The sequence below is a fragment of the Psammomys obesus genome, unplaced genomic scaffold (genome assembly GCF_907164565.1).
Source record: "Psammomys obesus unplaced genomic scaffold, mPsaObe1.curated_primary_1811, whole genome shotgun sequence".
Lineage (NCBI taxonomy): Eukaryota > Metazoa > Chordata > Mammalia > Rodentia > Muridae > Psammomys > Psammomys obesus.
Window position 1 is genome coordinate 15061783 of NW_026596069.1, and position 13617 is coordinate 15075399.

Sequence of the window (13617 nt, forward strand, 5' to 3'; positions counted from 1 at the left end):
TATCTATCTATCTATCTATCTATCTATCTATCTATCTATCTATCTATCTATTTGTTTTGAGACAGGGTTTCTCTGTGTACCCCTGTCTCTACTAGAACTCACTCTGTAGACCAGGCTGACTTCAAACTCAGGGATTCACCTGCCTCTGCCTCTGCCTCTGGAGTGCTGGGATTAAAGGTGTCTGCCACCCACACCCACTTCCCTTCCTTTTTGAAACAGTCTTGCTCTGTATCCCACAGGGGCCCCAAACTCCATCCATTCGCCTCAACCTCTCAAATTCTGAGATTATAGGCATTGTAAAAACTACCAGTTTTGACTTACTTTATTCAGTTGTATATCTAAAATTTTGAGTGTGGGGCTGCAACAAACAGAAGATGTTGGAATTAGTTTTTTTCTATGCTTGTTCTAGCTCTCACACAACGAGACAGAGACCCGTTACATTTACAATAAGTTCAAGCACCATAACTGGGCGGGTATGGATCTGTTCTAAGTTGACTGTGCTAGCCTGGCCTGCTTCCCAGCCATGTGCCCCATGACCTGTCCTCTAGTGTTGCCCTGGCTGCCTCTGCTTCATCCTTGTCCCCATGGTGACTCCGCCATGGTGGCCTCCACCTATGGCATAGCTACCTTCTTTCTCCCTCCCTGCCCGACACCCCTAGACTGGGAATGCAAGTCCTGCCTACTGTCTCCTCTGCCCCTTCATAGGCTCTTGAGCTTCTTTATTCCCAATCAGAGATAATTGGGGATTAATTTCTTTTTACACATTGAGATAGGAGATTCCTCAATAGCAACGACAATACCAGAATCTGTTAACATTTCTTCACTGTGGGTTCATCAATTAACAATCAAATATACAGAGACACACCTAATGTAATGTGAATGAAGGTCACCACTACAAGAAGATAATAAGGAAATTCCCACAGGCCTAGTAGTAATACATTTAGAAGAAAGTCGTTAACTGGTTTCTTTCTGTCTCACTGCCTGCTCCCATAGGCTTAAGGTCTTTTCACCACCGTTAAAAAATGAAACACCTCAGGTTTCTGCAGTCTGCTTTGCTGTGGACTTTACCTGGTCTTTGAAGAAGTATCACTTGGTAATACAGGCTCAAAGAGGCTCAGTGTGCATGTCATAGGCTCTAAGCATTCCACCTGTCTCTGTTTTAGAAATGAGCTGTGCACTGTGTTTAAGGTTCAGCTCCAGGGTAGTACTTGACTACACGCCTCTAGGCTCAATCTTTGGCTTGGGAGTCCGTGAAGAGGGGGAGCCTTGAGATTCTCAGTGCTAAATTCTCTTAAGACCACTAAAGACAAGAAACTTCCTGGGTGACTTAGTAGGAAATTTGGTGTTTAAACATAGAGATAAGCATCCTTGTCACTAGAGACAAGAAACTTCCTGGGTGACTTAGTAGGGAATTTGGTGTTTAAACATAGAGATAAGCATCCTTGTCCCTCAGCAGACAGTGATCAAAAGGAGATTTTTAACTTTTTTACATTTATATTTTTGAGAAATGGTTTCTTTGAATCACAGCCCTGTCTGCCCTGGAACTTGTGTTGTAGAGCAGGCTGGCTTCAGACTTGGAGATCTGCCTGCCTCTGCTTCTGGGATTACAGGCGTGTGCCGCCACAACTGGCTGAGAGTTTTTTAAAAAAGAAAAGAGTAAATCAAACAAAGGTCCCACTAGTGCTCACCATGTACCAGGCTCCCTCTAACCCTTTAAAGGCTTCAACTCATTTAATGAAGTCAGCACATACATGTGTTTTGTGTTTGTTGTTGGAGCTGTGCTTCATTCCAGGAGAGTCAGTCTCTTTAGAATCAGAAGCTGTGTGTAACGTGTGCATGTACATGTTTGTGTAAGTGTACAGCTTCACGTACGTGTGTGTGTGTGAAGGTGGAGGGCAGGGACTGGCCTTGGTTGTCTTCCTCTGCTGCACCTTGGTGTTTGAGAAGGGGTATAGGGAAGTCTCTGAATCCACAGCTCACCAACTGCCTAAAGCTGGCTGGCCAGCGAGCTCCTGGGATCCACTTGTGTCTAACCTGCCCAGTGATGGGATTAAAGCAAACAATAAGGGCTCACATAACTGTTGCTAGAGTTCTTAAGGTCAGAGTCTTGGGCCCCGGCAGTCTTAAAAAATTAGGACCACTCTCCTGCTCTCAACAGGACAATTAAACAGATAACAGTTACGCACAAAGGTTTAGTCAATGTGGCCACATTGGGAAAAGAAACAAAGAGATCAGTGATGCCACCCCACCCCAAATTTACCTTCAGAGTCTTACGTGAGGTTTAGATTTAAATGCAGGGCAAGGTATATGCCTAATTTAGCAGTGCTGGTCAGAGTGTGGTCCCTTCCACCAGCGACCTAGTTCCTCTTCTGGTTAGCACCAGATTCCTGCCTTTTCCTCCCCCAGCATGAGATTATGGAGGAATTCCAGTTTTTTTTTTTTTTGGAGACCGTTGTTTTTAATAATTTGATTGCTAAAGGAAGGAACACACGTCTCTTTGCAGGATGGTTTATACAGTCATGATTAACTGATCAGCTGAAAAGAAACACCTGCACACGATATGCTTGGAATAGGCGATGTAGGTTAGGAGCTCGAACAGTGTACCTAGCAGCAAGAACCATTCGAACAAAGGGTAACCTTGCGCCTAGGAGGTGCATCAGCTCAGCGGACAGCTTGCCGGTGGGCTAGGAATTAGGCTGTGGTGCTCGTGGGCCTGTTGGCTGTGCTCACCTTCAGTGAGAAGGTTGGTCAAGGCATAATGGGTGCACATAGGCCCACATCACATCTGGCTGTCTATAATTCCAGGACGGAATTACGCCTCCTTCGTCCTCCTCCAAAAGATGCCTGTCTCCCACCGACATCATCCTTGATGCAGGGCGCACCCAGCCCTGGGGACGCGGTCCTGCCTAGTGCCGGGTCCACCAGGGACGGTGACCAGAGAGGGCGGGGCGGGGTGGGACGCTGGCGCGGAGTACCAGGACCAATCAGGACGCGGCGCTTCAGGGGCTAAGGTTCTCGGTTCCCCCTTCTCCGGGCGCAGCGCCGCCTGGCGAGTTGTGCACCGGCGGGCGGAGCCTGCAGCATTCTCGGGGGCACACAGGGCTGTCGGGATTGTCCTCGTGGGTGTCCACGGTCCGCGATCGCCGCGTGTCTGTCACCTCTTTCCATCGCCCTCCGGGCCCCGGCCGCGCGCATCCGCCGGGTAGTCCGGGGTCTGTGCGGGGGCGGCGCCGCCACTCCCTCGGGCTCCGCGGCGGGAATGCGGCTGCCGTGGCCGGCTGGGCAGCGGGCGGCGGCAGCAAGCGGAGCCCGGGCGCACTCGCCGCTGGCCGGGACGCCGCCCTGGCCTGCGCTCGGCTCCCGAGGCCGCCGCTGCGCTCCGGGGCCCGGCGCGGAATGAGGTGCAGGCCGCGAGCCGGCGAGCGCCCCGCTCCGCGGCCCCCAGGCTCCCCGCGGCCGCCCGCGCCTCCCGTGCCCCGGCGCCCACGCTAGAGCCCCGCGCTGGCAGCGCTCGCCGCGGCCGAGGCCCGCAGAGCGCACGCGACCCGGCCCGGGTACCGATCGTGGGGATTCGCCTCCTGGACGCCGCCCGGGGGTGCGGGGACCCCGGCACGCTGCAGCCCGCGGGCCGCGCTCCGCACCGCAGCGCTCTTCCCAGCCTGGCCCGTGGCTTTGGCCTCTACGGTGCCCGGTCCCCCCGGCATTCCTCCACCCTTCCCTCTGCTCCACCGCCTCCCATTCATTGCATCCGTTTCCCCTTTCCGGCTCAGTTCCCCTCCCCGCAGCCTTCACGGACGAACCCCGCTATCCTCTTGGGGTTCTCTGTACATTCATGGAAGTTTAGGGCCTGGACCGTGTCCCGGAGTCCGGCCCGCGCTGCTCGCAGGGCAGAGGAAGATGTCTGCGCTCAAGCGGATGATGCGGGTCTCCAATCGCTCCCTGATTGCCTTCATCTTCTTGTTCTCCCTCTTCACGTCCTGTCTCTACTTCATCTATGTGGCTCCAGGCATCGGTAAGCACCCGGACACACCCTTACCTCCTCCTATGGTAGCAGAGGGGTAACAGGGGTGTGGAGGGCTTTGGAAGCTGGACCAAAGCATCTGATTTGATTTCGTTTTTTCAAAACTGTCGAAGAGACTGCGTGACCATGTTCGGTTTGGTTAAAAACCGCTTAGGAGAACTTAAAAGGTCGAATTCTGGGATGTAGGGAGATGAGGGTGGGGTGAGGTGGGATGGGGTGGGCCGCCTCTTGTCGCTTTCTTGAGGATTGGCGACAACTTTATCCATCGGATAAGTTCAGTGTTTAATTGTAGTTTTATCCAGACATCTTTTTTTTTTTTTTATGTAAAATCACAGGTTGTGAAAATCTGATGGGGAAGCAGTAGTAATTGTGGTGCCTGCGTGCTGGTGTGGGTCGTGCAGTATGTGAGTGTTTTTTGGGAGCTGGGTTGTTGAAACACAGCTCTATTAATCAGCTCGGGTCTCCCAGTCAGAGCCAGCCTGTGCGTGACCTGTTGGGATGCCGGCTTAGACAAAACATCGATTAAAACAATTACGCAAGGCAGTCTGTGGGCTTCAGTTGTTAACTTTCTGTTATTTACTTTTTGACTTTTGGTCCCAAATACACTTCTGCGTGATCTTGACTTCTTTATTGAAATATCCCGATGCCTCATTTCTTCTGCTCTTGACAAGGGTTTCCAAGTGGCCTTATTTTAGGGAATGAAAAATTCTATGGATCTTTATGGCTGTTAAAACATCCTATTCTCTAAACTTGGCCGAGTTTTCTTGTTCCGTGTTTAATTCTGAGCGACTAGGTAACAGCGTGTATTCTGTCATTTCTTATTACAGATTCAGTTGTCTTGTTTTGAGTCAGTGTTTCTTCCCTGGGTTATCCAAAAATGTTGTGCCTTTCAGAGAGGAAAAACACCTGCAGAATTTTGAGGTGAAATTCTTAACTCTGCAGAGGTGTGTGTGTGTGTGTGTGTGTGTGTGTGTGTGTGTGTGTGTGGTAATGAATTACGGGAGAGAGAGTGTAGCCTCTTCCAGAATGATTTCTCATGAAAAAGTAATTATTATGTGATCTTTTCTTTATTGGATTTAATTAAGTATACTATCAGATAATGATGACATATCAAGGAAACACCTTGATATATCACCCCCAGCCACAAGTTTATGGGTAAAATTTGAAGGAGTGTTGCTATTTGGTATTTGGTCTTTCAGTGTGTTTTTTTTCTTTAGGAAAACAAGAACAACCCACAAAACAAACAAACAAACAAACAAACAAGCAAACAAACAAAAACAAATTATCTTATGACAGCAGTTCACATTTTAGCCTGAAACATGAATTGGGCAAAATTTTTATATAGCTGGGATATAGACTGTGTAATTTTTTTTTTATTGGTTCAAAGTTAGATGTTTTAAATTATTTTTATTAGGAAATCTTTATTAATTCTGCCACACCATCTAGATTGTTGAGGTCAGAAGTATTTTAATATCTTTTGTATCATTTAATAGATTGGGTATTATTTAGGACAATTAGGAAAAGGTTTAAAAAAAATCTTCCTTGTCATTTTAGACATCATATGCAAATAATTTAATTCTATAGAAACTTCTTGCTTTTTCATTTATTTCCTCAAAATTTGGACCTCTATGGAGAGTATTATTTTTACCAGATATTTAACTGTGAGAGATTCTGCACAGGAGTATTTTAAAATATCTTTATTGTGTGTGCGTGCCCACAGGTGTGAGCGTGCACATATGGTGGTGTGTGTGTGTGAAGGTCAGGGTATGGCGGTGGTCTCCTTCCACCCTGTGGGTTCTGGAGATCAAATGCACGTTGTCAGGTGTGGCAACATGCAGCCTTACGTGTTCAGCTGTCCTGCTGGTCCCTGACAAGATTTCTCTTTTTTTTAGACTGGATCGCTTTATGTAGCCCTAGATGGCTGGAACTCTTTACACTGGCAGGAATTCGGAGATTAAAGGCAGGCAGCACCACACCCAGCAAGAAAGTTTTTGAATTCACAATTTCCACATTTCCTTTGAAAGCTCTCTTTTTGCTGTTGTTTCTTTTGGATGGCGCTTAGGGCCTTGCACGTGCAAAGAAAGAGCTGCATAACTGGGCTAAATCCTGGGTCCTCTTTCTTCCCATATTGGGAAGCATGCTAAAGAGTCAAGCAAAGGAAGTCCAAATCCCAGCTTTCACTAACGCTCATATGTTATCTGTAGATTGTTAAAATTCAGTTGACATGGAAGCCTGGTCCGTCCATGTTTCTTATTTAAGTGTGTGACGTTGCCATAGAACAGCCAGTGGATAATGTCATAACTGGACAATTGTCTTGCAAGCAAGTAGGTCAACATAATTTAGATTACTCTATTTTGAGAATCCTATAATTAAAAATGTTAACAATGAAGCCAGGAAGAAAAGTAAGTTAACCAAACATAAAATGCTACGAATTTGATAGACCAATGTCTGCCCCCCCCCCTATTTCCTTGTGCTATTGGGGGGAGCTGGTTTTTTTTTTTTTTTTCTTTCTCATCTTTAAGTTGGGAAGAAGTTTTCTAAAATTCTAAAATTCACAGTTTTGCTAGGAAATTCAAATTTTGTGTTTGGTGACAAAAGCTGTGTGTGTGTGTGTGTGTGTATGTGTGTGTGTGTGTGTGTGTGTGTGTGTGTGGTCACTTTTCTCAAATGCAGGTCAGATGCATAGGTCTAACCACAGTGTGTCAGCTGTTTTCTGAAGTGAAAATGATGTGGAAAATGTGGTCAGTTGAGTTGCCTGTACAGCAGCCAGTTGAGTAAGTGCTTTTCCTCGAGGCCCCTCGTGCCTTGGGGTGGCATTGTGTTCTCTCCCAGGCCATCGCTTACTGCTCAGTAGTTTTCGTTGGATGAACTGGTACTTGTTGCAATGCTCATATTCTTACACAAGGTACATCCTGGAGTAAAATTTCCTCTTCACCGGACTATGCGCCATAGAAGTTCTTTTTATTTTCTTTTTTAAATAAAAATTTCCTTTTTATTTTATGTGTATGAGTATTTGTCTGCAGGTATGTCTGTTTGCTGTTTGCATGCAGAAGCCAAAAGAGATTGTTGGATGACATGAAGCTGAAGTTACTGATGGGTATTAGCTGTCGTATGGGTGCTGGGAATTGAACCCTGGCCTTCTGGAAGAGCAACTAAACACTCCTAAACACTGAGCAATCTCTCCAGCAACACTACCCTCCAAGGATTTCTCTGGGTAGCCTTGGTTATCCTGGAACTGGCTCTAGACCAGGCTAAAACTCAGAGATCCATCTACCTGCTTCTGCCTCCCGAGGGCTGGGATCAAAGGTATGCGCCACCACCTCCTGGTCTGAGCTCATCTTTTCATTGGTTTCAGATATGTTCCATTAAGTCCTTATGAGATAATTCTTGTCAACTTGTTTGCCAGGTGTCACTGTATTTCTCTACCTTTTGGGTCCAGACGTGGTTGGTCAGGTGCATTCCTTCAGACAGGTGTTCCATTATTTAGTTTTCTCTTCCTTGGGCCTTTTAACCTGAGCCCATCTCCTCCTGCCTCTCTTCCTTCCGAGGTGACAGGCCACACCCTGTAGACAGCTAATTGGGTTAGTTTTGTTCTCTTGAGGCTGCTCTGTGTTCTCTGGGCTGTTGGGGACCTACTCTATAGTGTGTTCAATACAACTCAAAGCTCATTATTTTAAGAATAAGTTGAAACATTTTCCTTGATACTTCTTTTGGGAAATGCAAGATAGTGTCAAGTGAGGAACTTCAGCGCTGAGGGGAACTGGGCTGTAGATAAGTCTCTTGGAGCTGTCCCACAGGAAGCCTGTGAGTACTCTGCCTTAGCCTTCCAACAGAGGCAGGAGTCTGACATTTTGTTTTGTGCCTGCCTTAATGCATGGCTGCCAAGACATGAGTGTAATTTCCTCCCAAGGCCTTGAGCTGGCTGTATTGAGAATAAACTTGCTTTTATTAAGGAGCCATTTCCACTATAACTTCCCATGCGACACAATCATGTTCTGTGGTATCAGAGGAGCAATTGATTTGACTACAGCACCCAAGAGAAGCTGGACAATGAGGTCTGGAAGACTTGAAAGTCGATGACAACACAGTTGACAACACAGTCCTCTGTGGCAGTTGGCCCCATGAAGGGCCTTCATTGTACATGACAGAAAGCATATAGAGAGAGGGAGGGCTGGTTTATAGAGTGCTAGGATGGGTGGAATTAGGATTTCATAGGTATTCCCTGCTGACAAAATGAGCCGATCCAAACCAAATCAAGGTTTATTGGGGGCAGCTCTCAGGAGGGTTCACAGATCTCACAGGAGGAGGTCACAGAACTCTCCATGCAGACAGGGAGACAGAAGTAGGGGGCTAGAGAGAGGGAGAGGAGAGAGGGAGAGGAGAGAGGAAGGGGAGAGAGGCGGTAGGGAGGGATGGAGGAGCAGGAGAGGGAGAGAGAGAGAGAGAGAGAAAGAGAGAGAGAGAGAGAACACCAAAATGTCTGGATTATATAGTGAAGAGCCTCTGGGGGAAGAAGAAGCCAGCCTCTGGGTTGGAAAGTTCAGGTAGGGACTGAGGGATGCTGGAAGAATCTGGAGACCAGGTCTGATTTGGTATGATAAATAAGCACCTGCTTGTCCTGGGTCTGAATCCCAACCCCAATCTATATGGAGCACAGAAAGAGCTTCTGGAAAATGTCAGTATCCTGGTTCTGTATAAGCTATTCCTTGGGGTGTGGAGAGGCAGGTTGCAAAAGGCCTCCAGAGCTCTGTGTGCAGCCCAGTGGAGTGCTTGAGGTCATTAACGGTCACAGCCGAAGGAGCTGGTCTGGCCCACACAGCTTTATCTAAACGATGATAAGGAAGAAATAGACGTGCCTGCCACTGTAGGACTTCCTTGGGAGTGGGGAGTTTACTGTCCTTTTGACACACCAAAGTCCCTGACCTTTTCCTGGAGAGGCTTTCTTTGGTCTTCGGGGATGGAATCCGGTTGGGCCACTTTGTCTGAAATCTACTTGGGCCTCCAAGGGATTTGTTTGTGGCCTGCTGGAAATGGTGGAGCCAGTGGTATGGGATATATAAGAAGACAAATGTGTTTTTAGGAGGCAGCTCAGGTCTTACCTCAAAGTCTAGCCTCAGAGTCTTACTTTGGTTTGCTCTAGGCTACCTCAGCAGGGACAAAGCTACCTGCCGTGTAACTTTTTAGTGTTCTCTTTCACCTCCTAGCCTCAGGTACCTTTCCTGGCCCTTTGAGTTGATTTAACCTGCCATGTCTTGCAAAAGCCCTTTGTTTTTTTTCACTCTTCAAGTTCCCTGTTCTTCTATGGAGCCCTTTCCTGCAGTTCTTCTGGCTGGGTATTGGTCACATTTCGCCTCTGGGCCTCTCTTGCTGTTGCATGCTATTTTTGTTCCATGAGTAGCCGGAGCTTTGCAAAGGGAAATGAGACAGCCCTTTGTTTTGGAGTAATCCTAGCATGAAGGATGAGAAATATAGGGCAGACACAGAGTCAGGGAGACCAGGTAAGAAGCTACTGAAGTGCTTCTAGCAGGAGGAGATTAGATTCAGATCGGAGTGGAGGATGAGAGCAGTGGAGTGGCAAAGGAGAGCAGTTTTCCTGTGATGCTAAGATTAGACCTCAGGTGACCAGTCACACAGGATGTCCAGGTGCTGAGATTGGGGGAGCAGTTTCGGCTTTAGGGTCTGGGAATTGGATGCCTCTCCAATATTTCAGGAAGAATTTGTCAGTGGTTAGGTAGGTAGAAATAAGGGCTTGGAGTCCAGGGGACAGGTCTGTGTGTCTCCGTCATATAGGAGACTTGTGCTGGGCTTTCTCTTCCCCATTACAGCTGAGGAGCAATATCACTTCTGCAAGTGCTTTTCACTCACCGAGCTGCTGACTCCTAAGCATAGTCTCCTAGTGATTGCACAAGGCTCCCAAGAAGGCCAAAGTACGGTTTGCAGGTCTTCCCAGAAGGCCTGCCACCCTTCAACTCCCGCCTGATAGGCAGGAGTCAGTGAAGGATTTCAGATCTGGGCTGGAGCAGAGGACACTGTGATAGATTGTTTTGGGTAAGATTTATTAAAAGGGTGTTACCACCATGAACATACAGAGTATGGCAGAGGCTTTGAGGAGAGTTCAGGCCAGGAGACAAGAGTGGAGATACCTTCTTACAATTCATAGGAAGGGAGTGGTTTCATGTAGGCATGTGGTGAGGCTATATCAGATTCTCCAGCTGGCAGAAGAGATGGGCAGGGAGCCTTACATTGCTAGACAGTAAGAAGTGCACAGCTGTGAGATGTGGGGGGAGAGGAGGGACACAGGTGTACCTACTGTGGAGGGGGGAATGTGCCTTCACTAGTATCCTTCTGACTGATGTCTAAGAGTCAGCCAACTTCCTGGGGAAGTGGGAATGGGATCTGTCATTGTAAGGGGTCAGAGAAATCACCCACCTGCTCTTGGTAGGAGGCTGAGCTTTTCCTTTTATGAGGCTCTTGCAAGTTGGTGTGGCCTGAACCTCAGCGTGGTTATCTAGGGGCCTTGCTCCTGCACAAGCAGCCCCCTCTGAAGGATGGCCTCCGGCAGCGGGATGGCCACTCATGAGTAGGATTTGTAATTCTGCCCTTAGTGTCAATGAAGCTTAATGTACATCGTCAGATGACTAGGTAGTTTTTTCCGATTCATAGAAATCTGGAGCAGCCAAGTGCTCTTCTCCACCTTGCTTGGTGGAAAGTGAATTTGAGAGCCAGTAGACCTTTGTAGTAGGGTAAGCAGGTGATGCGTGTGTTCTACAGCTATGCTTTTCACTTCTGCCTGTAGTATTTATTGAAGATAAAAATAGCCATGTCTGTGGATATCTGTAAAAGTGCCCTGGGTTGGAAAGGGCCTCTCTATGATAGATATTTCAACATTATTCAGAATTGTTGTGAAGAGAATGCTTTCAGCTTATAGAAATATAGTAGTTAATTAACCAATGCAGGCCATATTCAATGTAGTCTTTTTAAAGACAAGGTCTCTAGTCCAGGCTGACTAGAATTCTCTATGTAGATAAGGATGGCTTTGAACTTCAGCCCCTGCCTTCTGAGTGCTGGTACTATGACTGTCGCTCTTCTGTAGTGTTGAGGACTTTGTGCATTTTAGGCAAACACCATCAGCTGATCTACATCTCTGCCCTAAGGTACACTCTTTTAATAACCCGTTTCGTGCATCTTATCTCTGAAGAGCTTGGTTCTGACCACTTAGAAAACATAATTCATTCCATGTAAACGGGATCCATGGCTTTTCAGACCTTGGGCCTTGGGTTCAGTTGGTTCCAGGTGTGGCTGCAGCTGTCCTCCTCACAGGCGCCATGTTTCCTTCTCTGTGCAAGGATGTGGAGCCGTGAGAGCCTGGAGCACAGACACAGTGGTATCTTGGGTGCCTGGATTGTTGTCCAAGAAGCATCAGGGGCAAAATCTCATAAACGGCCCAAAGACCAACCTGATAAAGACAATTAGTTACTCAATAGAGACTTTTTGCCTTTTTTTCTGGTGACTCCAGACTGAGTCAAGTTGACAGTTAATGTTGACAAGGGCAATCACAAACTTAAGGTTTAACATTAGGGGAGAGCTTCATCAACAGACTGCTGGGTCACACAGCCAAAAGTCTAATGGCTGACATAAACATTCTTTGCGCCAACTCCTGTTTCTGCTAAGTGTTTTTGCAGTGGCTCAAATCAAATGCTGCCAAACTGCTATGACCAAAAAAGCAAAATGTCCACAGGAGTCTAACCATAAAACAGCAAATCAAACTGGCCACGCCACGGATAGATATAACAGATTGAGAGTGGAGGAAGGTCTCAAAGGCATCCAAAGGCATGTGGCATTGCAGCTTTCTTGAGACAGGGTCTTACTCTGTAGCCTTGGCTTTTCTGGAATTCAGTATATAGATCAGGTCAGCCTTGAACTCAAAGAGATCCACCTGCTTCTGCCTCCCTAGTGTTGGAAGTAAAGGTACAGCCATAATGCCTGGCCTTTCATTTTTATTACCTTGCATTTGTTGTAAAAGATAATGGATCCCTGTATAGCAGTTGTAATAAACAGATTTAAAAAAAATCCTATAATTTATTTATATATAAAATAAATAATATATTAAATGCATAAAATAATATATATAACATACATATGTGTATGTATGTATTGTATATTCTGTACCTTGATCATATAGCCTTTCTGGAGCCCTTTCCCCTGAAATTTCCTTTCTACCCACATCTGTCGGTAAGGTTGCTTATTGCAGCTCCCATTTACACACACAACCAGATAATTCTGCAACTGCTTCTGACAAATGCCTAGGTGGTGGTGGTGGTGCTGCTGCTGCTGGTGCTTCTGGTGCTGCTGGTGGTAGTGGCTGGGCTGGTGGTAAAGTACTGGCTAGGTTTACTTTTGGCGTGTGAACTGGAGGTTGACCTTGGACTTCTTATTTTCCCGCTTCTGTCTCCTGAGTGCTGGAATTATGAATGTGTACTCTCATGTTCATGCAGTGTTTGGGGTTGAACTCAAGGTCTGAGCTACATTTCCTATCTTTCGGTTCACTTTTCTGAATTGATCCCCTGGTGCCATTTGATCTTTCGCAGAACTAACCCTAGCTTTTGAAAACCAAACTAACCTGTTTTAAGATGGAAGTGGCTGAGCCTAGTGTTGGTGGTGCATGCACTCGGGAGGCAGAGGCAGTTGGAGCTCTATAAGTTCGGAGGCCTGCCTGGTCTACGAAGCAATTCCAGGGCAGCCAGGGCTACACAGAGAATCCTTGTCTTGAACAAAACAAAACAACAAACAACAACAAGAACAAAAAGATAGAAGCGGCTGACCATCATGAAGAATAATTTCCTTCATCCAGAGATGTGGATACTGAATTAAAAGAGTTGATGTCGAGCTGGGTGGTGGTGGCACATGCCTTTAATCCCAGCAGAGGCAGAGGCAGGTGGATCTCTATGAGTTCGAGGCCAGCCCGGTCTACAAAGCAAATCCAGGACAGCCAGGCCTATCACAGAGAGAAACTCTGTCTTGAAACATCCCTTTCCCCCCCCCCAAAAAAAAGGAAAGAAGAAAAAAAATGACTGTCATTTGTTCATTTATAGGGTAGCAGTGACTAGGGAATTTGGTCATAAGTTTATCCTAAGTATGTTACTTATCATTTTTAATTATTAGAAAGACATGTAGCAATTCTTTAACAAATTAATGAAAGTCCTAAAAGCATTGCCATTTTCCTAATAGGCATAATTTAAAAATAGCATTTCTCAGCATCTAGCTATAACAGTGATCTTAAAGTATCTTTACAGTAGAGTTGGAGCAATGGATCAGTGGCTAAGAGCACTGGCTGTTCTTACAGAGGACCCAAGTTTAGTTCCCAGGTCCCAGACGGTGGCTCACAACCATCCCTAACTCCAGTTTCAGGGGATGCCCTCCTCTGAAGCGTGAAGAATGCCAGGTGCCATGTGGTAGCATACATACATCCCGACAAACATCCGTGCACATAAATAAAAGAATGAATCTAAAGATAATGTAAAACAACAGTATCTTTTCTTCTTTCTTTCTTTCTTTCTTTCTTTCTTTCTTTCTTTCTTTCTTTCTTTCTTTCTTTC

At 46.5% G+C, this 13617-nt stretch overlaps 1 protein-coding gene across 1 annotated transcript in view; it reads left to right on the forward strand.

Moving 5' to 3' along the window:
• LOC129690158 (serine/arginine repetitive matrix protein 3-like) overlaps positions 1-13617 on the forward strand; it is a 26636-nt gene that overhangs the window by 4328 nt on the left and 8691 nt on the right. The window contains exons 2-3 of the mRNA XM_055625718.1: positions 2876-3119; positions 3207-4012. Of these exons, the coding sequence (XP_055481693.1) occupies positions 2876-3119; positions 3207-4012 (1050 nt within the window). The remainder of the gene's footprint in view (positions 1-2875; positions 3120-3206; positions 4013-13617) is intronic.